The sequence below is a fragment of the Passer domesticus genome, chromosome Z (assembly GCF_036417665.1).
Source record: "Passer domesticus isolate bPasDom1 chromosome Z, bPasDom1.hap1, whole genome shotgun sequence".
Classification (NCBI taxonomy): domain Eukaryota; kingdom Metazoa; phylum Chordata; class Aves; order Passeriformes; family Passeridae; genus Passer; species Passer domesticus.
Window position 1 is genome coordinate 28,867,040 of NC_087512.1, and position 24,466 is coordinate 28,891,505.

General features: G+C 47.2%; 3 protein-coding genes across 5 annotated transcripts; 2 read left to right on the top strand and 1 right to left on the bottom strand.

The window, feature by feature from the left end:
- Nucleotides 1–1,538: 1,538 nt before the first annotated feature.
- Nucleotides 1,539–20,480, bottom strand: LOC135289525 (C-type lectin domain family 2 member G-like). Of its 3 annotated transcripts, XM_064403198.1 has the most exons (14): nucleotides 20,341–20,480; nucleotides 19,663–19,840; nucleotides 19,190–19,228; nucleotides 17,284–18,388; nucleotides 16,215–16,340; nucleotides 15,383–15,555; nucleotides 14,928–15,034; nucleotides 9,285–9,400; nucleotides 5,982–6,219; nucleotides 5,523–5,577; nucleotides 5,150–5,245; nucleotides 4,848–5,066; nucleotides 4,730–4,752; nucleotides 1,539–4,074 (listed from the first exon to the last, which is right to left on the bottom strand). In XM_064403198.1, exons 4-13 carry the CDS (start codon nucleotides 17,339–17,341, stop codon nucleotides 4,744–4,746), a joined length of 1,197 nt encoding a protein of 398 aa, XP_064259268.1. In that variant the 5' UTR covers nucleotides 17,342–18,388; nucleotides 19,190–19,228; nucleotides 19,663–19,840; nucleotides 20,341–20,480; the 3' UTR covers nucleotides 1,539–4,074; nucleotides 4,730–4,743. The 3 variants fall into 3 exon arrangements, with proteins under 3 accessions (XP_064259268.1, XP_064259267.1, XP_064259269.1); XM_064403197.1 differs by lacking the exon at nucleotides 5,150–5,245 and having other exon boundaries at nucleotides 1,539–5,066; XM_064403199.1 differs by lacking the exons at nucleotides 1,539–4,074; nucleotides 4,730–4,752; nucleotides 4,848–5,066 and having other exon boundaries at nucleotides 5,171–5,307.
- LOC135289527 (butyrophilin subfamily 1 member A1-like) lies at nucleotides 9,998–14,137 on the top strand. Its single transcript, XM_064403201.1, has 4 exons — nucleotides 9,998–10,428; nucleotides 11,276–11,576; nucleotides 12,564–12,666; nucleotides 12,991–14,137. Exons 3-4 carry the CDS (start codon nucleotides 12,591–12,593, stop codon nucleotides 13,500–13,502), a joined length of 588 nt encoding a protein of 195 aa, XP_064259271.1. The 5' UTR covers nucleotides 9,998–10,428; nucleotides 11,276–11,576; nucleotides 12,564–12,590; the 3' UTR covers nucleotides 13,503–14,137.
- Nucleotides 20,470–23,421, top strand: LOC135289526 (killer cell lectin-like receptor subfamily G member 1). Its single transcript, XM_064403200.1, has 5 exons — nucleotides 20,470–20,584; nucleotides 20,903–21,043; nucleotides 21,484–21,638; nucleotides 21,860–21,969; nucleotides 22,380–23,421. The coding sequence occupies exons 1-5, from the start codon at nucleotides 20,470–20,472 to the stop codon at nucleotides 22,546–22,548; spliced, it is 690 nt and encodes a 229-aa protein (XP_064259270.1). The 3' UTR covers nucleotides 22,549–23,421.
- Nucleotides 23,422–24,466: the final 1,045 nt, after the last annotated feature.

Consider the following 24,466-nt stretch of genomic DNA (forward strand, 5'->3'; position numbering starts at 1 on the left):
TGGCCTGGAAACCAGAGTGCGCCTTCCTGACTCTCCTCCCAGGACACTGCATTCACAGCATTATCCTATTATCACAGTGGGCTTGGACCTGCTTTGAGCTACCAGCATCCTCCTGCTTCTTGGCACCATTATTTTATGGCCAGTCACCTGCTGGTCAAACAAAAGTGCCAGTATAAAGAAGGTTCATTCTTCCCCTGGGCTGACTGTTGAGTACAGACATGAGAGTGGTGAACTCTGGCCCCAGAGTGTCCAGCAAAAGTGTGCAGGGGGAGCAGAGGGTCATGGAGCTGGCTACAGGCCCACCTCAACATGGGTACATCACCTACCCCTGACCTGCAATACTGTATGTCATCTGCGTGCCTCAGAACCCCCTGACCTCCCTGGATCCCCAGCCAGCCCCAGAGGTCCCTTTCCCCCCAAGTCCTCAACCACCCATCCTAGATGTCTTTGTTCTCACAGATCAATTTCTCCCTGAATATCCTCACCTCTGGCTGTCCCCATTCCCTGGAGGGTCCCACCTCGGGCAGCACTGCAGTGTGGCTCAAAACCACCTTGTTTAAGACACCCGTCCCAGGTTATGAGTGACACAGTAAATCACTGAGCTCAACCAGTTTATTTAAAGACGAAGTTCAGTTCATACTTTTTTTTGGAGTTTGGTGAGTTTTTGTGTGGAGGATTTGGGTGAGCAGCAAAGCACAGCTGGCTCACCATAGCTCCAGGGGGAAATTCCTCCATGTGGGAAATTCAGGTCTAAAGCATGGGTCCATACAGAGTGACTATTTTACAGAATAGAAGGCAAAAACTAAAAACTACCCAAAATTCAGATCTCTTTTGCTTAACCCAGCTATCAGCTCTATTCGTGCTGCTGAGGCCCTGTAATGCACTATAGTGTTTCATCCTCTGTTTTAAAAGGCTCCTTTTAGCTTAAATAAACCTTCAGATGTGGCTTTTTGGAGGGGATTTTGAGCAATGAAGGGACTTGGAGGAAGAAACATCCTGCTTTGCTTCATTCTGGGGAGAAAAAGCCTCTTCTCAGAGCAGGAGAAATTACAAAATGGAAAAAAATTAAATGAAATTATGACATTTTATCCCAACAAACTGGGTAGGAAGAGGGGAAAAGGCCCCTGGAGGGGGGAACTGGGCAAAGTGGTGACACATGAAAAACTTAAGCCTCCGCTCCTTCCAAGCAGCATATAGGTTAATTCTGGAAGGGTTTAGGGATATTTTTGGAGCTGTTTCTTCCCCATGTCCACTGCTAGTGCTGAAAACAAGTCTTATTTTCTCTTAAAAGGGGGCAGTCTTCTCAAAAACAAAGGGATTGGAGGGTCTATCAACCCCCAAGAAAAACAAAGGGGTTGGGGAGCACATTCTCCTCAAGGCAGCAGTGCAGAGGTCACCATTTCTTTAACAAGTTCCTCCCTAATTTGGGGATTTCTTCCCTGTGGGCATTGTTTCAAGGTGGAAAATCCCCATCTCCCACTGCTCCCTTGGGGAGCAAACATACCCAAAACCAGATGATTAAAAACACAGACACAGCCCTGGTTTGCACTGGAGCTGTATTTTCTGCCTTCTGGATGTAACAAGCTGCTGATTTTAAAAAGTGCCTTTTGATCTCCGTTTTTTAAAGCACCTACCAACACCAACAAATTATTAACAGTTGATAAAAAGTTGAACAGTTGTAAACCCATCCCCAAAATCCACCTCTTTCCACTTACAATGGACCTCAGTGAGGAGTAGGAGAAGATTAGCACCCTGGAGGGCTGCAGTCCTCACTCAGGTTTGCCCCTCCATGCCTGCTGCACTTCCCTTGGATGCACAGTTCCCACTCGGTCTGATCCTGAGGTGTCAGTGGAAAAGGGACAGCATGGGGAGAAGCAGGAGGCAATGGCTAAAACACCCCTCTGGGAATGCTCATCCTCAAGCCCCAAACCCCGACAAATGTACCCTGAGCCCCAGCTTTGTGGGAAAAAACTTCAGCCCCTGGGTAGAAAAAACTTCCACCCTTGGGTGGAAAAAAATCCCTTCAGCTACTCCCCACAGCCTCTTTCATGGGCTGTTATGAGGTGTGCCTGTCACTCAGGGGGGTTTTGGGGTCCAAGGGTCCATGTGGGAGGGCTGCAAGGTGCATCTGCTGGCACTGCTCAAGGACTGGGGGCTGTGCACCCTCCACACCCAACCGTCTGCCCTCCCAGCCGCTGACAGGACACTGTTGAACTGTCCTTGAGGAAGAAGAGGCTGATTTCCTTGCCACCCCAATGCTGGAGAGCCAGCTGTGGGGCTGATGAGTTACACAAAAAGGTAGGGGTTTTTGTTGTTTATTTTTTGCATGGAGTTTCAAATTAAATATCCATAAAGCTTTTTAGATTAAAAGTGGATGGAGTGTTGGAAGCTCATCTGTTGGAGCAGGACGCTGCAAAGAAGTGCTTTGCTTTACACACCACTGGACCTTGTCTTTCAAGGAAAGACCAACCTCATCATGAGCCAAACAGGGAAAAAACTAATTATACAACTGAGCAGGGCTGTAATGTGGGTTCAGCTGTGACCTGTGTTTTGTCAGGGCCATGGTCTAAAATTAGGGTCCCGAAGATAGAAGTTGCTGCCTTTCCTGGTAACTCCTCCTCTTCCTCAGACCAAGGTGAAGAGGGCATGTGGATGGGGAGGCAATTCTGGCAGCAGAGGACTGGGACTGCAAGAGGCAGAGACCTGCCCAGTCATGTCTGGGCTTGCTGATAACAGCACTTTATCACATGGTTGAACCCTAACAACAACCTTCTGCTGCTTCAAGATACCGGTTCATTCAGTTTTGTTCCTTTTCTATTCACTTGTGAAATGGGGGATGAAATTCTCTCTGTGGCCTCTCTCCCTGCTCACATCCTGGCAATGAATACAAAGCCCTGAAAAGGCCCAATCCTGAGTGATCCTGGGAGCCGTGAAACATGGTTTTAACCCACTTCTCCTAAATTCTCTACAAAGTAGAAAAGTTTCCACTTGCAAAACCGTATTATGAGGCATCTAGCAGCACCAGCAAAGCCCATTTTCTTCCTCAAGGTGAGTTTTCAAAAATGTTTTAGGGACATTCTCCCTGCTATTGTGGTCCATGCTTCCACTGGAAAACAGCTGAGGAACCAAAAATACCTCTGTTCTCTTACTGAGAAGCAAAAGAGTGAAATATGATTGTTAAATTAGATGTTATAAGGAAAATTAAATGGGGCTGGGGGGAGTGGGGCTGTTTGTTGTTGAGTGGAGTGTTTGCTGGGGTGGTGGAAGTGTTTGCACTTGGGAGGTTCATAGTGGATTTTTGGGGAACTCAGGGACAGAGGGCAAAGCTGGCTCCTCATCCAGTAGGAGCAGTGGCCAGAGTCATTCACTTGCAAAAGTGGGTGGAGGAAAGGCAAAGACTTCAGTCTATCACCATCACGGAAAGCCACCCACCCGCCAGTGTAATCCACAGCCATCTCGATGCAAGGCACCGTGTGGTTGTGGGGCAGAGACATGGGGCTGGGCCAGGTGAGAGCCTGCAGCTGCCCCAGCACTGCCCCACAGCCCAAACCCAAGCCCCTTCCAGGCTGAGACCGAAGCAGCCCTTATGGAACACCAATTCCCAAGCCATTCCCAGTGCCCAGTCAGGACTGGGACAAACCTTCATGGCCCAGCAAGGACAGTCCCCCACAAAGTCCTGCTGACCCAAAACACCGCAGAGAGACTCCCTTTCTGAGGGCAGAGGAGCTGGGGATGATTCCCAGTGGCCTGCAGTCCAGCCATCTAATGACACCAGGATTTGGGGGTGAGCTGTGGCTGGATCCAGGGTCAGGGCTGCTGGCAGGGAGAGGGATGTTCATGAGCCTCTATGCATTGGAATATCACCTCCAAAATTCCACCAGAGCATCAGTTCCAGGCACTGAACCCAAACGGGGGCTCAGTAAGTTCCTGAAGCAAGATACCTTACCTCTCTCTTCCCCCAGAGAGCACTCCAAGATGTCTGGAAATAGAAGATGACTCCAAAGATTTTTACCTCTAGATCTGGCCCTGGGCCTTCCCCATACAAACTCTGCTGCACAGAGAAGGCAAGATGACCTGAGGTGGGAGACACAACCTCATTCACCTGGGGCATCACCTCTCTCCACAATAATTAGCATGCTAATTTGGGTGCTAATTAAGTATCAACAGCATTCTGCACCTCCCACCTTCAGTCTTCTATCACTTAAGGCTAGTCACAAATAAATCCCCGATTTTCTCTGAAATAAATGAGCATCTGTGATGCTTTCACTTTCCAGCCAAATCTGCCTTCCCATTTTTGCTTAATAAATAACTTTTTTTGCCAATTTTTACCCTCCAGGCACCTTTAAATTGTGTCACTGCCTCTGCCAGCATGTTGGTTTTTCCAGTGAAATCCTCAAGCTGTTTCCAGCTCTGACATCAACAGCAGTGATGGCTGTACATTCCTCTCTGTGCACCTCGAGGGGAGTAAATTGGGTGTTTAATACCAAATTTCCTTTCCCCATTGCTAGAAAACCACTGGGACATTACTTCCATGGGCAAGGCTCTCACTCCACCAAGATACAATGGAAGATTCCCCTATCATCACCAAGTTTTGGATTAACCATCAACCCCTTCCAGCTCCAAAGCAAAAATCCCAGAGGAAAAGAACACAGGGGGAGAAGAAGATCTGAAAAATGGAGGGCTTGGGGCCAAAACTGGTGCTCCTGACGATGTTTTTTGGCTCTAATACCTGTTCAAGGTGGTTCAGACATCCTGGAGAGGAAGGAAGAAAGATGCTTAGGGATGCTTTCATGTGAATAAAAGCCAAAAAGGCAGGGAGCAGATTCTGGGGCCAAGTTTTGTCTCACCCATAGCACGTTGCCATCTGGCTGCTGGCACTTGGCCTGGAGCCCTGCATGGCCTTGCTGGATCCATGACATCTCAGCACCTTGACCATGTTGCTGTTCCTGCAACCTCCAGCACGGGCGATGGAACTGGGAAAGAAACTGTGATTCCTGGTCACTCAGCACCCAGTGGAGCCCCTTCAGCATCGCCCGCAGCTTCTGCTTGTCAGCACTGACTCGAGTCTGGGGGATGAAGGAGGAGGATGCCAGAGGGGGAATGAAGTAGTGTGGCCCCCATGGTGCACCCAGATGGCAGCACCACCCACGAGCATCTCCTGTCTTGTCTCCTTTGCTGCCTCAGTCAGCCCAGCATGTGGCTTGTCCTCCTCTTGCAGGGTTTTTAGGGAAGCTTCAAACAGCTTCTACAGGGAAAAAGGAAGGGAAGGGTTCCAGCCCCATCTCCTTCTTTTCTTCCCTTCTACTCCTAGAGAAGGGAAGAAAAGAAGGAGATGGGGCTGGAACCCCTGAAGTACCAGGGATCTGGCCAGTGCAGATGGCCCCATCCTCACCCTCCTCTGTAGCTGCACTACAGATAGAAGCAGATATGTACATGCATATCCATGTTATAATTAACTTCATAGTTATGCTGCATGCACACCCTCACCTTATCCATACAGTTATGTAAATACACAGTCATACCTGGGCACTACAGGTCTCGCAGACAGGCTGGGATATCCCATCTCTCCAAAGTCTCCTGTAAAAAAGGTGCTATCAGATCTTTAAAAATTCTGATCACCCTTCCCTTGCACCCACAGCCAGGTCCAAACCTCCTTTGGGGATCCCCATTTCCCCTCCATGCCCAGAAGCAGAATAAGAACCCTCCACAGCACAGGTGCCAGGTGACAGCAAGAGCTTGAAATCTCCAATATTTAGTTTTGGTCCCAAAACTACCACCTGTTATACTGTTTCATACTTAACCCTCACCAAATTGCAGCATTTCAGCTCACTTTTGGCTTCTAAATGCTTGCATTGCTTTTTTCCCCCTAGAAAGACAGGGAATAGCCTTGCCTCTGCTCAAAATAAATATTCTGGGGGCTGAGTTTTAAGGGAAATTAGCGTCATTCAGGCAGGCTGTGTCGGAGACCGGGATCCGCTCACCCTGTGGCAGCGAGCGGCCTCTTGGAGCAGCACAGTGGGGTGGGCTCGATGCTTGGTGCAGGCGGCGCAGACAAGAACTCCATCGTGGTGACAAAGACAGTGAGGGGACGTTGGTGCCTGTGGCACAGATCCTGCACCGGCAGCGGGGCCAGCTCCTGCACAGCTGCCACCACACTGGCCAGCTGCTGGTTGGGACGGAAGCCACTGATGCCTGGTGAAGGCTGACCTAGAACAGAGGCTAGATGGAGTTAAAGAATAAAGTAGGTATTAAAAAGTATCAAAGTAGGTATTAAAAGTACTCAATGGATACACCTTGGGCAGCACAAGAGCCCAGCCAAGGCTACATCCAAGATGAACCCAAAATAGTCACAAAATGGACGACCAATCATGAGATGTCTCACTCTTTAAAGTTCTGGTTCATTAGTATATTTGAGTTAATTGTCCAATTATAGCTTTTGGTTTGGAAGTCCAACCCTTCTTGTTTTCCTCGCTTTGGTCCACCCTTGTTCATGCTCTTGGGTCTGAGATTCGGATTGGCTGTCCTTGCTCCCCAGCTAGAGAAGGAATAGTTTCGTCCACCTACTCTGTGAAGGGAGCTTACTGTCCCTTAATATGAAGCTCAGAACTACACACTAAAGCAGCACAGAACCGGGAAAAAAAAATTTAAAAAATATAAAAGCTAAAACCTGAGGCACCGCCACCGTGCGGGAACGGCACCCGGCCCTGCGGGCACGGAGCGCCGCCCGCCGCGCACCGCGACAGGCAGCGCCGGCAGACATTGTGTCCGCAGCTCAGGATCATGACAGGGTCTTGGAAGAAACCCAAGCAGGCAGCGCAGGTGGTTTCCTCCGGGAGGTGTCTGACGGCGTCTCCCCAGCCGCGGCTGCACACGGGGAGGCGCGCACGGGAGGAGGCCCGGCCGGGCTGCTCCTGGAGGCGGCAGCGGGCCGGGACGCTTGGAAGCAAAGGCATCCCGGGCGGGTCCGACATTCCCACCGCCTCAGTCAGGGAACAGCCCCTCGGGCCAGCGCCAGCGGCGACTCACGGACAGAAGGGAATGCCGGCAGGAGGAGGGACAGGTTATTTACTAGGCGAATTCTCACCCCTCCGGCTGCACCGGGGAAGCAGAGCGAGGCCAGAAGGGGGCTCCAGGAGACAAGGATTAAAGCAGGAATGTGGCAAGTGAGCAGAGTTCCCTGGAGCTCATGTGCATACCAGCTTGGAGAGGGAGGGTTAAAGTGAAATAAAAACCCACCGTTGTATTTTAACTATAATAACGTTAACGGAGTTTCAATATGCTATATCTCATTTTAATATAACACATATATACGTTTAAATATAATTGCAAATTTTATTATAGAGCTATAAAAATAATAAAAAACCACAATGTTTAAAATACTAATCAGGAATTATAGGTATGAAAAGGTAGATAAAACAATAAGAAGTTCGATGTTCCCAAACAGTTGTAAAATCCGCTCTGCCCCAAAACTGAGCAGCTTTGGCATTTTCACGAGGGAAAAAGAAAAAAAAAAAAAAAAAAAAAAAGAGGAGAAATTAGAAATTATGCGCACTGGGACTGGGCATTGCCAGCGGCGCTCTGCGGTCCCGCCACTGACTCCTCCCGGTGTGGAGCGGGACAGGGCGGGACTGCGAAACCGAACCCAAACAAACCCAAAGTTTGGTGTCTCGGGGCAAAGAAAGAAAAAAGAAAGGCACCACTAACAGCAGACCAACCTAATGCTTAGTTAATTCTTAATTATTTCAGGCACTTACTGATCTTTTCGAAGGAGAATCTCAGCCTACATAAGGATTCTGCAGCAGCAAGAGAAGTCAGGGCTATGCTAGGTATAAATATTTTCCCAAAATTTTTCTCCCCGCGGTGAGGTGGCGGTGAAGGGGCTACACGAAGGGAGCGGGCGAGGCGAGGCGGCGAAAAAAAGCTGCCGCTCGGGGTGGCCGCTGCCGTGGGCGGCCGTGGCGATGCGGTGCGAGCCGCCCCTCGGGGTGGCCGCTGCCCGGCGGCCCAAAGAGACCCGCTCGGGGACGGGCGAGGCGGCGACACCGGAGCCGAACCGAGTCACCAGAAAAGCTGCCCCGAGGGCGAGACGGCGCTACAAGAGGCGCACCGAGCGGGCGGCGCGGTGTGAGCCGCCCCGGTGGCCGCCCACGCTGGCCACGGCGCCCAGTCGCTAGAAGCTGTGCCGGAGGTGGCTGTCGCCTCTGCCAGGTGCCGCCAAAAGGGCTCAACCGAAAGGGGGGCGAGATGTGAATGCAATGTATAGGGCAGAATAAAATAAATAGAATTAAAGAGCCGGAGCAGGGGATGGCCACTGAGAGCTGCACCGCAGTCGCCGCTTGTCGTGGGAGGGCAGCCGAGTGACGACTGCCAGAGCCGCGGCAGCCGCTTCCAGCGGCGGGGAGCAGCGGGACGGGCTGTTCTCAGTCAAGGCCCTATACCTTAGGTCCGCCACTCCGCACCCGAGATCCGGGATCCGTGTATCCCGCTGCCCCTCGCTCGCCTGCTCCCTTCTTCCTGGCCAGCGGAACCAAGAAATACCTTAAAATCTTGCCTATGCATGCACGCACGCACACACGAACGAAAGGAAAATCAGGGTTGGGGGGTTGTTTTTGTTTTTGCCTTTTTTTTTTTTCTTCATGACCTACATGGTGAGTAGCAACACAAGACTGGTTACTAATTAAAGCAGCTGGGAGAGGAGCTTATTATAAAATCATTTGTCTCCCTAGGAGTATGGGCAGCACCTAGGATGAGGATGCACAAGTGGCATCTTGCAGAGTCCATCTACTGTGTCCATGTCCTGCATCTCCTGGCAATGACCCCCTGACAGCGACTAGCCAGCTCCTGGCCTCATCCTTCTCCTCCTCCTCATCCCACAGCACACTTTTTCTCTCTGCCAAAAGCTGTGGGAGAGGAGTTGTGACAGTCTCCAACGTCATCATTGCTGTGGGGAGACCCATGGGGGGATCCACATCTGAGAGAAGGGAAGAAGGTGGGGAGTGAGTAGTTGCAGAGCCTGCTGCTGCTCTTCCTCTGGACAAGCTCCTCTTCCTCCTGAAATGCCTCTGACTTTTCCCCAGATAACTAAATTATCCCAAAATTAATTCCTCCCAAAATAACTCTGAATTCCTCCTCCCAATATAGGCAAATATCTGAATTATCTGAATACATATGAATATCTGAATATCTGAATTATCCCAAATACCTCTGGATTCCTCCCCAAAGCCTCCAAATTCTCCTGAAATACCTCTGAATTATAATAAAATATCCGATTTTTACCCAAATACCTCTTAACTTCTCCAGGGCCTCCCATAGAACATCACTTTGGTGGCAGCAGGAGCTCAGGCTCTTCTTCAGTTCCTTGGGGAGCCCCGAGGGGAGGTGGAGCCCCATTTCACTCAAGCTGGGAAAAGAAATTACAGGGACAGGTGTTATGTGATGGATGTAGCAGCCAAGAACCTCTCCGCAGCTGGAGTGATAAGGATGTGAAGCAACCAGTTGCTACATACTTGCTTTTGATGCTCCCAACATCCTAAAAGGAAAAAGGGAGAAAAAAGGGAGCACAGGCAGTGCTTTGGGGACAGCTTTTGGGTAAGAATGGCACTCACCTGGGGCAAGCACCTGGCCTCCAGCTGCCCAATGAGTCTGTGGAGCTGTGCAACCCCCTCGGCCACCCGCAATGAGTTTTCAGCGCGGGCAGCTGCGAAGGTGTCACCCAGCGCAGCAGCCGCCGCAGCACGGTGCACCCCTGCTCTGCCAGCAGCCGGCAGCCGCTCGAACTCAGCCTCGATGCGGCGCCACCCAGCTTCACTCATCTCCTGCAGGAGACAAGAAATACATATGCAACCCCCAGACCTGAATTTTCCCCTTTTGAGTTAAAGGGGAAAAGTGCTTCTGCTGTAGCCAGGGTGGCTGTAACACTGGGGCAGGGCTGGGGATGCAGCTAATTAGCAACTGCAGGGTAATTACGTACTTCACCGAATGGTTCTCCTTTTCTTTGCCGTGTTGCCATTCCCCTTTATATTCTGTCCAAAACCAATCCCGGCCCTGAGAAGCAGAGGGGAGTGCTAATTCCATGTTAATAAATGTCCCTTTATGACTCAGTCCGGGATGAAAATGAGCTGCACCATGACATTGATTTAAAGTGTGGATAATAAACAATTGCACATGGAGGTGGTGCTTGCCAAACCTGCCCAGGATCTGCACCAACCACTCCATCTGGATGCAGGGTTTGCAGGGTGCCAGGATGCCTCTTGGATACGATCCCACGTGTTTCTTCAAGAGGGGCTTGGGGAACAATTAATACCCAAAGATTCATTCAGACTGCTGAAGAACAGAGGGGACCCCCTGTGCCACGTAGTTGTGGTGTCTCTTCTCTTCACTCAGTCTCCAGTCCAGAAACTCTGCCAACGCCTCCCTTAGGGATTGCAGGTGAGACTGGATTTTCTTCTAAATACACACACAAAAAAAAAGCCCAACAACAACAAAACAACCCACAAGTGAGGCAATCAGCTTTACATTATTGGGGGAAGGAAAGCAAATAATTCCCCTAAAAAAGCCCTCTCACTGCCTTCCCTGGAAAGCAGGGATCAACTCACTTTATGTTTTTCCCACAACTAGAAGCAGGCACTGGAGCTCTGCTTTCCCATAAGAAATTAAAATATTTTTACTTTGCACCTTTTTCTCACAGGGAGGGAGAGGGGGAAGGCCTGATAGGTCGTAGGAAGATGATCTCACCTCACAGGTCTTATCCAGTCCTCCAAAAGTCTTTATGACCACAGCCTATGGCAGCTCACCCATTGCCTCCTGAGGGGATTTTGTCTCTTGAACACCAAGAGAAGAAGCCCTGGCCAGTGTCAGCACAGAGGTTTTTTGTGGTTGCTGTGGCCCTGCTGCCCTCCTTGCAAGGAGAAGGGAGTGCTAGGGGTTGGCTGTGGCACAGGGTGAAGCTGCCTGTCCTTCAACCACCCCTGGGTGTTCCTGTGCTCAGTTCCCGGCACAGGCTGCCCCAGTTGGAAAAGAAAATGCCATCACCCACAAGTAGTCTTTAAACAAATTTTATATCCACAAGGTTGTCTTATTTCCAGGCATTGCTGTCACATTCCTCACCTGGAAGCTGCTCCCAGCTTTGTGTTGTTCACCTCCATCATGTGTAAGGGGCTGGAGTCAGATTTGGGGAGCTAGGGGGGCAAAATTTAACTGCTTTCTACCTTGTGGTGCTATGCAATAACGGGGTTTCTTTTTGCAGTGCTTTAATTTTCCTCCCTTCCCTCCCCAGTGCCTGTGCTGAGAAAACAAATGGCCCTGAAATGGGGGAAAAAAGGGCAATCAGATGGTGCAGGTGTCCAAGCACGTCATGGTCCCATCTGCAGGCAAGAGATTGGAGGGCTCCTCCCTTCTTGTCTGATAAAAGCTGGCAGAGGCTGAGACAAGACTGAGCTTTGGCTGAGCCTGTGCCAGAGAGAGGAAGAAAAAAATCCCAAGAGGAAAAAAACGCAGTGGAGAAGCAGCCAGTGGAAGAAAACCATCTGGAGGAACCCCAAAACAGCACCAGCAACAGCAAGGAAAACACCAAGAAGGTCTGAGTAAGGGGGGAAATCCCAGTGCAGATATGGGGGTTACATCACCCTGATGTCTTGGGAGGGGGGCGGGGGGAAGGGGATTTTGAGCCCCATCCCATGAACTCAAGAAGGGAAGTGATTTACCCTTGCTTTGGTCTCAGGATCTCTGTTTTGGATTCAAAGGTATTTTGCAATGGAGGGTCATGATGATTATTTACTTCTCTTCTACCTGTAACAATCTAGGCAGGGAATTTGGGTGAGAAACAGCATGGCTCTTGATTTTATCTCTATTTGGGTGATTTTCTCACCTTTTTCTCACTTTTACTTATCACCCTGCTGCTTTAATCCCCGTATATGCAGGTTTGCTGAGGAAAACACATGGAAAAGAAGCAACCTGTTTGCTTTCAACTGTCACAGCATGGTTTATTCAGTAATTTTGGGGCTTTATTACTCATGCCCATGGGCAATCCCTTGTTTGCATGCAAAACCCCACACTGACTTCCAGAGGCTGAATTTGAAGCCATTTGGTGCCAACTCTTATCTCCCCCATACACATTTTCTCCAAGGTCAATAGCAAACTTCTTCCCCCCTCACAAGATTTCTCTGGATGTCAGAGGTGAATGTGGCTTATCTCAGTTTTAGGGACTTTCCTCACTCAAATAAACTTTGTCAGATGAATGGTGGAGGCAGAGATGGATTTAAGATGGATAGATTCAGCCTTCAGCCAGCACGAGGAATGGAGGTTTGGGGGTATATCTACACTGGAGATGGGTTCAGCCAATGTGCTACTCATGTTCCCTTCATAGTAATTAGGGAATTAATTTATTTAACCCACCTCCTGAATGAACCAAGCAATGTTGAAGAATGCTATTTTCTTGAAGTACTTTGATTAAATGTGATGGTTAAACATCTTTTTTTACACAGAAAGGGGCAGAAGCTGAGATATGACTGTTTGGAGGATAATAATTGGATTTTATCCTTTCTTTCCTTGTTCTGTGCCTCCAGTCAGGAAGAGAGGACTCTGAGGGTGCAATGGCTTTCTTCCTCAAACCACGGCCATGCACGTGGGACCTTGCCCTGGACTACCACACCGCCAAACAGTTTGAAGGTAATCAGAGGTGGCTAGAAAGGAGCAAAGTACCCGTTTCTTGTGTTTTCTGGGCTGAGATGTTCAATGGGGTTGGAGATTCTCCAGCTCCACCTTCTGTCTCCCTAGGGCCTCTGTCTTCCACTTCCATCTCTTCGTTCTTCCATCTCCAGCCTCAACTGGATATATATCTCCATCTCCAACTTCCACCTCTTCACACTTACATCTCCAACTCACCTTTCCTCTCTCTTTGCCTTTGAAAAGTCACCAGTGAAGGCATTTTGGGGGTGTGTGTTCTCTAGGCTTAAATTTGGCTTCTGATCCATTCTCTGTTTTGCTTTTCAGTGGATGTAACCCTGGATCCAGCCACAGTGGGTCCAGAGGTGATCCTCTCCGAGGACCTCAAAGAAGCCACCTGGGGCAGACCTCGCTGCCAGTGGCCTGCGGGCCCAGGCCGGTTCGACACAGACCCGTGCATGCTGGGCAGCGAGGGCTTCACCTCGGGCCGTCACTACTGGGAGGTGGAGGCCAATGGGCGCTTCTGGGCTGTGGGGGTGGCCCGTGAGTCAGTTCAGAGGAAAGGCCGGGTCCTCTTCAAGCCCAACACTGAAATTTGGGGCTTGCAGAAGTATGATGACCTCTGCGTTGCCCTCACAGCTCCATCCAACACCTCTGTCCCAATCCTCAATGGGGAGATTGGGGTCTACCTGGACTACGAGGTGGGACAGGTCTCTTTCTACGCTGTCAGCAGGCGCCAACGCATCTTCACTTTTCCTGTGGCCTCCTTCAGTGGGGAGAGGGTCTTCCCCTATTTTTGCGTGCTCCTCTCAACCATTAAACTGTCCCCCAAGGGCTGATGCCCTGAAAGGATCCTCCTGAAAGCTGGTTGCATCACAGTGGTTGGAAATGCTGGTTGATGCTCCTCAACTCTTATCTTCCAAGTCTTGGAGTAATTTCTAACTCAGTTCATGGTCCTTCCTTCATCTTAGATGTCTCTGTTTTGGGTTATGCCCAGGGGATTTTGGGTCTATGCTCAGCATGGCTCATCTCAAGTTGTTAAATTATGCAAAGCTTGTTAGGAGCTCGACTTCCCTGAGCTTGTTTTGAGCTAAAAACTTTTTTTTTCTCCCAAATACAGCTTCCTCTGGAGGTTCCTTTTGCTGACCTCAGTGCTTATGACTGGCTGGACTTCCAGCACAAATTAAAAATCTTGATTTTTCCAGACTTTGTGTTAATACCAGCAGCTATTCCTCATATTAAAACTGATTTAGTTATCACAAGGATGTGCTTACATCCACTGCCCCCACTCTTTTCCTCCGCTGTTCCCCATGCTTGAGATGCATTTCCAAGTACTTATCATGTAAATATGTTCACGATAGAATAAATTTCTTTTATTTTATTTAAGTAGAAGGCATCTGCATTTGGGCCATCACCAAGTTGCCCCAACCCCAAAAAGAGCCCCAGAGCTGCCCTGACCCCCCACCCCCCTGGATTCTCAAGAACTATCTCATGTGGATCCCTAAAGGCTGCCTTGTCCCAGAAACACCTTGTTGGCCCCTGGAAACCCCAATAACCCCTTACCCAGGGATTTTAAAATCTTTTTGAGATTTTCTTTCATGTCTCTATGGTGCACCAGATATCTGGGAGTGAGAAGGCCTCCCTGCAGCACTCAAGGAGCTGACACAGAGGTTTGGAGGCCGTCTCATCCTGTTGCCCCTGCCTGAGCTCTGCAGCTCATGTTTATTACAAATCCAGCTCCTCTCAGTGCTGCAGTGGGAGGAGCTGAGCCCACTGTCATCCAGGTATGCACAGAGCCCACCACCACGGATCCAAAACCTGGAAGTACAGAGGACATAACCCATTTCAGATGGAGTGGCAGGAAAAAGGAGAAAAGCCACACATACACTCCTCTCAGCTTCAGTTCTCAGGTATCCTCATGGGCACCAACATGCCAAAATATCTATACATATTCCTTTTATAGGAATAGAACTAATTCAGTATCAATATGCCAACACTGATGCTGATCTATTTCTAATATGAAACCCAAAGCTTTGCAAGAGAGAAACAAACTTAAAATAAAAACTGAAAACTTAGGATTTTCTCACCAAATGCACCACTCCCGTCAAAGGGGAAAACAAATACCAGTTTGAGATGCAATGTTGCCCTTCCCAAACATTGTCCCATTGCTACCTCTGGATGTACCTCAAGTATAAGAAGAAATGCACATTTTGTGGCTGAGGAAACACCAACCAACAACATAATAATGAAAAACATGGACTCACAGGTGAGATAGAGCTGAGCGGTTCACCCATTGCCATGGCTGCTGCTCATGCTCCCGGAAAAGGCCAATCCAATGCTCTGAGATGCCTTTGTATCTCATCACAAAACTCTGAAAGAGGGGAAAAGGAAAGATTTTTACCTTCTTCCAACCAAAACCGTCAATTTTACCAGTTGCTTATGCTGATTTAGGGCTTCTTTGGGGCTTGAACATTTCAATCTGCTACCAAAAAGTGTCATCTAGAAACAGGGGTTTGTTCCTACAGTCCTTGCAGCGCTTTGCTTTGGTGAGGAATTTGAAGACACCTATGATGACATACCCTCAGGGCTTTATCCCCAACTTCTCACCCCAGATCTTCAAAAAAGATCCTGGAAGATCAGTCAGAGAAACCAAAAGGTTTCAAATGCAGTTCTTTTGGGTTTTTTCCCCCATGCCGAGCAGGTCCTCATGTCTCCTTACCAAGTCCTCCACGCTGTCCAGTATGGCCAAGGAAGCACCAAGTGCTGAGCAGTTGTCCTGGCTGGATGTCCAGTTCCCCTCAACCTCAGAAAAATAGTAGCATTTTCCTCTGTACCTGATCCAGTCAAAGGGGCACTGAAAGCAGGGCTGGGCATGAGGCTGAAAAGCTTGCACTGTCATTAAAAATAGAACAACATTAATGAGCAGCACTTTCCCCTTGCCTCTCTGGGGTGGGAAGATCATCCTCCACCTCATGGCTTCCAAAAGTTTTGCATCTGCTTCAACTGTAGGCAAAGAGAAAAATTAAGATACTAGGAGAGATCCTGTAAGAAAATAAGCTCAAATCATGGCGCAGCTTGTGATATTGGACAAGAAATACAGGTGCTGCACCTTCAAAGATGGAAACAGGGTGGTAGACTTAAAAAACCCCACATTTTAAAGAGGAGTTTCAGAGTAGCCCTAAACATGCCCTTGGGTGTTGCTCTCTGTCATTAATGCAAAAGTAGTGAAAATTACAAGGAAAAAGTCCTCTTATTCCTGCAGACTTCTTGACTAGGTGGGACTCATGCCAACATCTCCAGGCCTCTTCTTCTCTGAAAACAGTATTTCTGTGTGACTGTGCTCCTGAAATTACTCTTCCTGTTGATTTTCTAAGGGTTTCTCGATGACATCAGCTCCCACACCATGGGGATGGGTTTGTTCTGTACAAAGACTGCTCTGAAATGTTCTTCTCCCAGAAAGAACAGCAGCTTGGGTGGGCTTTGTCTTCCAAAGGAACATGGAAATAAATCTGTCACAAACACAACAACCCAAAATATCTCAGAGACGTTACCTGTGAGACTAAAACTTCGACATTCACCTGCAAAAGCGATGGCTGTGATGAACAGAGCTGTGAAAAGCACTGCCAGCATCACCTGGCAGGCGACACGTGCCTCAGGCTTCATCTCCATGCTGTGACCTGCAGGAGAACAGACCTTCAGTGCTTCTGAGAGGGCTCCCAGGGCAGCAACACGCTACAGGCCATGCCAAGATCATCAAGGGTTGGTCTCGTGCCAATGCCAGTGGACTAGGTGTCATTTTGGGTGAGAAATACCGAATATTCTTCTTCACGTGGAACAAAATTAGCTGTTTTGTATTTATGGGAGCTCTTTGGGGAACAGTTTCCTCCCCAGCTCCAGACACAAACTCATTAAATGTACCATAATTAAAAATTTGCTTTAATTTCTGGGATTTACCTCATTCTTAAAGTTCAACGGAGTTTTTTTCTGCACCTAAACTAAGACACCTTGGGTCCTGGTGCCTCCATTTCTGTATCCTGTGATCCAGAATATACAATTTCCCTTCACCATGTGCAAAGAAAATTCTCTTTCCAGGGCTTTTATACAAAAATATTCGTGTTTTCATTCAGTAGGACTTCCCCCATTTTTTGTTTAAGATTTTCCTTCTTTATTCCCATCATATGAACCAAATGTCATGTGAAAAACCCTCCTCTCCCCTCTTCTTCCTGGAAAAAATATTATAAAGTAAGTCAAAAGCCAAATATGCCAAATATAAAAATAAAAATGTTTAAAGTGTTATATTAAAAAAATAAATCAACAAATGAAAAATCAACAAAAAAATTGAATATTTGTGGGGGCAAAAATATATCTAAAATAATCAGTTCCTCAAGAGCCTCAGGAAAGGCTAATGCTAAATTGGAATAACCCATCATGTCTGAAATTTGTCTGTTTAGAGCAAAAATTCTACCTGCTGAGTGACAAAAATTTTCCCTCGAGGGAAGTGCCAGAAAAAGCTTTTTTCCCCCTATAACCTTACTTCGGCTGGGTTTAGTTTTCAAATTACAGAAGTCTCAGAATAAAACCCAAACCCAATGATTCTACAGTCCGTTGCCTTACAGTTACCTGCCCGCTTGTTCCTTTCCATGCCCAAAAATCCAGAATAAACTCTCATTTCCTCCATTTTTGGGGTTCCACCTCTATATGTGCTCTTGCCTCACCTGCCAAGGAAAGTTTCATCTATCAGAGGTGTCACAAAGGCTCTCTAATGCTCAATTAAAATTTTCTCAAAATTTTCTCCCAGCACCATATTTAAACTTTTCTCCCCACCTGATGTTGTCCCACACAATTAAAACCCTGTCCCTGCAATTAAAATTTCCTCTCCCCCCAATTAGTTTTATCTGCCTTATTATACTTTTCTCCCCTCAGTTAAAATTTTCTGCCTGTAAGTCAAGTTTTCTCCCCACAATCACATTATCATCCCAAATTAGTTTTCTCTACCAATTAAAATCTTAAAAAATAGTCTCCTCAGGTAACATATTCTCCCTGCAGTTAAAATTTTCTGCTGTAATTAAATTTTCCTCCCTGTAAACTTTTCTCCCCATTAAAGTTTTTCCCCCAATTAACACCTTCTCCCCTCAATTAATATTTTCTTTTCAGTTAATATTTTCTCTCCAAAATTAAGAGGTTTCTCCCCTAAATTAAAGCTTTCTCCCCCCATTTAAAATAATCTTCCCTATTAAAATGTCCTCAATTAAAATTTTCTCCTGCAATTAAAAACTTCTCCCTGCAATTGAAATTCTCTTTTCCAGTCAAAATTGAAGACCACCCCCCTCAGCCCCCAGGCCCATCCCAAACCCTGTCACCTGTGTCTGCTCTGTGAGAACAAGCCCAATGCTGAGGCACAACCTGCTCTTGTGAAGAAAAACAAAGTATTTTTAAAATAATGTTGTTTTGGTTTATTTTATTGTATTCTTAGGGATTTTCCTGTGCCTCCTCAAGGGCAATGAGGAAGGGGCTGCCTGCCCAGGGCCACCTGCCCACCCACAGAACCAGGGGCTCCCCTCCATCTCTACACTTCACCTTCTTTTCCAGCATTTCCGGAATTTTTTCTCAGCTAGGGAGATGGATTGTCCAAAAATGCTTTTTTTAGTGTGCAGTTGGAGGAAACACTGCTGGAGATCACTCTGTTCCATGATGTCAGGGCACCCCAAAACAGCCTTCAGGGATTCTACAAGGGAGAAGTACAGTTCCCTTCAGCCCATTTTATAAGGGTTTTTACTATAAAAATATAAAAAAGTAAGTGTTCTTGCAATTAAGCTACCCAGCTGCAGGTTTTACCCTAAGACGTAATTTCTTTTGTATTTTTTAGGGGTTTTTTGTGATCACTGGTCACGCGCCACTGCAGCAGCTGCCTTTGCAGAGGGCAGGAAGGCTGGCTGATAGCAGCTCACCACAGAAACTTTCTGTGACAAATAAAAGGCTGTGGGGGGGAAAGAAACTAAAAATAAACATGAGACAATAAAAATATAAAAATTAAAAGTACATAAGCACAAATTTGAAATAAAAGTATTTTTTACTTTAACTAAAAATTTTAAAATAACTTCAAAATAAAATAACACAGTGCTTTTCCTACTGGGGCCTTTGGATTTATCCTCTTATTTACCCTATTTCTGGCTGCTGATAGGTATTGGGGCAAATTTCTGCATTTTACTTGGGTTTTTTTTTTGTGTCTGAGGAAAAAAACCAGTTTTTGCCTCTGTAAAAAGGTGTTGCATTGGGATATTGTAGCACTGACTAAAACCTGGGATTAACACCAAAAAACCCTAAGAAAAGGGAGGGAAAAAGATTACTGTAAGCTGGAAATTGGTGGTTGTTCCATGCAGTAGTCAAAGAGTCTCAAACCTGGAGGAAACATAGGTCTAGATGTACATCGGGAGTGGGAGGATGGGTTTGCAGGTGAAAAAGTCAAAATAAAATAAAGTAATAAAATAAATTTCATTAGCAGCCAGCAGGAAATGCAGATTCTTACCTTGGCAGGTGGTGGACAACCCTTGACCACATTGGATCTCTTTGTCCCAGGAAAAAACAGAGACCAAATATTGTGTCAAAACCAGCAGAATAAGTCACATGGAACAAAAGGCATTTCAAGTCATTCCCAGCCCATATTTTGGGGAAGAAACACCAAATGTCACCTGTCTCCTCCCCACCTGCCTGTGGTCACACTGATCCACCTCCCAACATGTTTCAACCTCACAGTCAAAAACCTTATTTAAAGGCTTTTTGAAATTATTATTTATTAATTCTGCTTTCACAGATGTTTAGCACAACCACCAAACTCATAGATGTTTCTACACCTTCAGGTGTGCCACCTCTTCCTGGATGCAGGACACCCATTCCCTCACCACCTTCCATTTACAAGAGTAGGGTGTAGAATACATACATACACGTATATGTATGTACATATGTACAAACTAAAAAGCAGATAAAAGCCCCAGCCAATACCATTTCCTGGAGCCAGATGCAGATGTGAGTAGTTCACAAGGCAAGGGGTTGTCCAAGGACAGTGTCACTTTTGGGCTGTTCCTGGGACCTTCTGAGCAACCATGGCTGGGGAAATAGTTTATGCAGATTTAAGGCATCTTGGGGATGGTTCTTCTGCTGAGAAGCATCGTGGTAAGTCCTATTTGGGGGAGAAAATGCTTGTTTCAAGATTTTTGGATTTGTTTACTTTTAGGTTTTCTTGCTTCTTCATCTCCATGTTGAGATTTCCAAGATGATGGAGAACATTGTTGTGGGTTAAATGTCTTGTAAGGTAGGATCCTGGCTTGAAAAGAGCAGGAATAAGAGAAAGGAAGGGATGGGAGAGGGTGACAGATATCTGGAAGCCATTTTGCTTCCGAGACTTTCACCTGGAGGCAAAATGGGTGCCAAGACACCCAACATGAGCCAACACACCTGGATGTGAAGGAAAGCTGCTGAGATCCTGTCTGGAATCCCGGTGGAGATTAGAGTCTCACCAACTCCCAGCTGTACCAGGAGCTGTAAATTAAGCCAATTTCAGATGGTTTCCCATCCCCCAAGATCCATCATTGGGTGCCCAAGGATGCTCCTGAGGTTTCTGCAGCCCCTCCTCCACCTGAGAAACCACCCTCACCCTAGACCACATTAGTGGTGATTTACTTCTTTGGAGGAAGCAAAGAAGCTGCAAACTTCTGCTCAACTTCTGCTCAAACTCACCAGCTTGACAGAGGGGCTTTTTTTTTTTTCCTCCAAACCCTCGGTTTTTTCATCTTTCAGTTTTTAAAGCAAATGTGTCCTCTTTCAGCACCTGCCTTCTGTCCATGGTGGCACAGGCTCCTTCTCATAGCAGGGGGGCTGGGGCAACTCATCCTGCTGGTCCTGGTGGTGGTGCTGAGTGTGCGGGGTGAGTAACCAGCTCTTTCTTATCTGCATCTCACACTCCAGTGAGCAGCCAGGGAGGGGAAACGGGTTTATTTCAGCATTTCAGTCTTTGGAGGGGGAAAGGTGGTCCTGTAGAGATAAAACATCACCCATCAAGAATAAGCCCATTCTGAGTAAACATGGATTATACCCATAGCTATCAAACAAGGGTGAAGAATACAAGCCATGTTTTTCAGGCTGGCTCAAGCAACTGTATAAGAAAATTAAACCCAGTTTTGTGGGGTTTGTGGTTTTTATCCCCAAATGGCTGCAGCTTCTCACCCCAGATTACTGCTCCAAGTCTTTCAGGGCTCCCCACAACCAGTGGTGACAAGCGTACTGCAGCTGGACAGTGGGATCCAGGGAAGGAACCAGATGGAGCAGTGCATGTTTTCATCCCTGGTGCGGTATTTCTGCAAGCCCCGAGGGGACAGCCCCACAGGTAATCCCCCTTCCTATCTGACTCTGTTGGGAGATGTTTAGGTGAGACCTTTGGTGGGGGGGGTCTTCTACTAGAAGGAGAGAGACCCTTAGACCCTTAGAATTGTGCAATCACAACAGTTATTTGGCAAAGAGGAGTCTTGCAAGGAAGAATCCAATTTTTGCTGATCCCTCCTCCATGGAGGAGCAGCATCAGCCCTAGGGAGCAAGTTCCTTGCCCCTCTTCCTCCACCTCCACCAGCCAATAATGTCCTTGTGGTCATCCATCCTCAGTAACCTTCCTTCTCTCCAGTGGCTGATAAAACTACATTGATGTAAAAAACTCAGCAATGGGGAATGAGCTGGGGTGTGGGATGGGGAATCCCTCAGTACCTTCAGCTGGTGGCTGGGGAATAACCTCACAACCCTTCAGAGTGTCTCATGGCTTTTTCTCCTCGTCAGCCTATGCTGGCTGCAAGCTATGTCCCCAGGACTGGCAGCTCCATGGGGAAAGATGCTACTGGCTTTCTGAGGAATTGGGAAACTGGACTCAAGGCATGAAAAGCTGTGAGAACCAGGACTCCCAGCTGGTGGTGCTCCAGGACAAGAAAGAAAAGGTAAATAGGGAGAAGGCGGCTTAAAAAGGACAAAGACGTCCTGATTTTTAGGTGGGAAGAAAAAAAATTCCTATCAACAGGAGGGTTTGGGGAAGAATTCAAAGTATGGGGGAAATTAATGTCTCATGAATTTGGGAGTCAGGTTTACTCTGTGAATTTGATTACCATGAAACCTTCCAGAGAGAGATTTTGGGAGCAACTGATCACTTCTGATTTTCCAGGAGCACATCAAGACTGTTACAGGCAAGAGCCCACCACCAGTGTGGATTGGATTAAGGTCACATCAGAAGGTATGGAGATGGGTAGACAACACACCTTTCAACCCCAAAATGTGAGTGTATTCACAGTCAGTTGGTGTAAACAGCAGCTTTGTTCCATTTCAGACCCAGTTCATGCCCTGACCTATCTCTCCAAGATGTTGGAGTTTAAGCAAGAGTCTCATATTCCCCCCGCTGCAAAGTTCCATAGAACAAAGGTTGGGGAAGTACACCAGAGCACAGTAACCCCACAGCTCCCACCAGACCCATGCAATAACATGGCTTTTCATGCTCCACACATGCTCCTTGCAGATCTTACTGCAGGTACAGCAACTCTCCTCAAATTTGGTCACCCTCCAGCAAGAAATGATGTGTGCATGGCGAAAGGGTGCAGGAAAAGGGCAGAACAACCCCGCCACACCTCTGCTATCTGCCAGATTTGGAGAGTTTCCTCCTCTTCAGCAATACAACTTTTGTTTTACAGGCTTGGCACCTCTCTGCACGAGATGGATGAAGGGTGTGGGACACTGAGAGCCAAGGACTTTGAAGTTAATAGATGTGATGCTGAACACAAGTGGGTCTGCAAAAAAAAGCCTTTCCTGCTCTGCTCTGTGACAGCAGAAGATGGAGAGAAAAGGGATGCCTCCATCTGATAAACACACACCCCAAAACGCTCATCCCACAAGACACTTGCTGCCAATATTTGGGGTGAAATAGCCCCATCCTCAGAGTTACAGCTTTGCAGGAGATTTCAGGGTTTGCAAATCCTCTTACCATGAGGATTAAGACCAATTTTGGGGGCACAGATGAACCCCTGAGCTCAAGGATCAGAAAGGCTTCTGCCTCAGGCACAGTGTTGAAAGAGCTGTGGCATCAATAAAAGCTTATCAAACTGGTTTGCTTCAATTTATTGAAATAACACAGGCAAGAGCACAGGTGATGCTGATCATCATGCAAAATTCATATATAAACATTGCAAATTTCAACTCAAAAAAGCTTTTGTGAGTGACAGATATTACCTGTATGCATCTCTCCAGGCACAGCTGAGAGAGTGTTACCACACTGATGCAGGCAACTGGGTTTTGCTCAAGTTTTGAGGACCTGGAGGGGTTTATTTTTCTTCTGAGTTGTTTTTTCTGTTGCTATTGTTGTTTTTGTCGTTGTTTTGGGCTTAGCTGTTGCTGTTGTTTTGGAGACGTTTTCTTCAGCTCCCAATTTGGAGGGAGGGGAAGGGGAAGTGGGATTCTGTGATATTTGGTTGATATTCAAGAATCACCTCCTACAAGATCAAAAAGCTCCATCACATTAAGTAGGAAATGAAAGGCAGCTGGAGACTGGAACAAGTATGCTGCTCCTAACACACAGGAGTGAAAGCTGGGACAGATTATGAAGAAGGAGTACAGAGCTGTTGTGATAGCACCAGGAACCCAGGGCCAGCCTGGAGATGAATCCAGCAACATTTCTGCACATGAAGGGGAACAAAAGAGAATTATATGTGTAGTTGTAGCAAATAGCAAAAGGAATAAAAGGACAGCTAGGGAAAATGTAAACTCTTCCTGGATGGGGTAGAGGTGCCAATAAGAAAGAATATGGTAGTCTGAGATATTCAATACCTTCTTTGCCTCCATGCTTTCTAGTAAAACTGACCTTGAGGAATCCCAAGCCCCAGAAAACAGAGGAAAGTTTGGAACATGCATAGCCTTATACAAAAGAAAGAGAGCTTAAACAAACTGTACATACATAAGCTCATGGAGCATAAGAGGTTGGACCCACAAGTGCTGTGGGAGCTGCATGATGCCACTGCAAGTCCACTCTTTATTACCTCTGAAATGTCGTGATAACTGGGAAAGATTCCTGAAGAGTGGAGGAAAGAAAGTATTACTTCTTTCTTGAAGAATGGCAACATGAAACATCAAGGGTACTACAGGCAGAGCAGCTTCACCACAATCTCTGGGAAGTTAAAGGAACAACTAATCCTAGAAGCCATTTTTCCAAACAGGCGAAGCACAACATGGTAATCAGGAACAGTCAATATGGATTTAGGAAGAGGAAGCCATGCTTGACCAACCCGGTAACTTTCCACAATGTGGATGATGTAACTGTTTTGATGGATGATGGGAGAACAGTAGAAGTTGTTTACCTCAACTTCAGTAAGACTTGTGGCACTGGCTCCCCTAACAGACTCACAGAACAGCTGGGGAGAAAAAACAGACAGCACTGTTACATGTTGTGGCCTGGCTGACTAAAGAACAGCCCTGCGGAAAAGGATTTGAGGGTTTTGGTGAACAACAAGCTGACCAGGAGACAGTGATGCAAGCTGATGGCGAAGGCAGGCAACAGCCTTCTAGTCATATTAGGGAGGAAATTGAAACCAGTGTGGAGGGAAGGTGGTCTTTTGTCTCTACTCATCACTAAAGCCACACATGCAGCACTGTGTCCAGCTATGAGCTCCCCAAGAACTAGATGGACTTACTGGACAGTGAAGGACTACAAAGATGACTCGGGGACTGGAACATCTTCCATATGAGGAAAGCCTGAAAAAGCTAAGACTACTCAGCCCGGAGAAGAGAG

What these genes read in the sequence shown, in the direction of transcription:
- LOC135289526 (XM_064403200.1), top strand. Translation starts at nt 20,470, where the DNA reads ATGTGTCCTCTTTCAGCACCTGCCTTCTGTCCATGGTGGCACAGGCTC. An exon ending in GGTGGTGCTGAGTGTGCGGG is followed by an intron (nt 20,585 to 20,902) that starts GTGAGTAACCAG and finishes TACTGCTCCAAG; the next exon opens with TCTTTCAGGGCTCCCCACAA. An exon ending in ACACCTTTCAACCCCAAAAT is followed by an intron (nt 21,970 to 22,379) that starts GTGAGTGTATTC and finishes TTTGTTTTACAG; the next exon opens with GCTTGGCACCTCTCTGCACG.
- LOC135289527 (XM_064403201.1), top strand. Translation starts at nt 12,591, where the DNA reads ATGGCTTTCTTCCTCAAACCACGGCCATGCACGTGGGACCTTGCCCTG. An exon ending in CACCGCCAAACAGTTTGAAG is followed by an intron (nt 12,667 to 12,990) that starts GTAATCAGAGGT and finishes TTTGCTTTTCAG; the next exon opens with TGGATGTAACCCTGGATCCA.
- LOC135289525 (XM_064403197.1), bottom strand. Translation starts at nt 17,341, where the DNA reads ATGGAGGAAATGAGAGTTTATTCTGGATTTTTGGGCATGGAAAGGAAC. An exon ending in TGGACAGCGTGGAGGACTTG is followed by an intron (nt 15,035 to 15,382) that starts GTAAGGAGACAT and finishes CCCCTCTTTCAG; the next exon opens with AGTTTTGTGATGAGATACAA. An exon ending in AGGCCGCTCGCTGCCACAGG is followed by an intron (nt 5,578 to 5,981) that starts GTGAGCGGATCC and finishes CCTTTTTTACAG; the next exon opens with GAGACTTTGGAGAGATGGGA.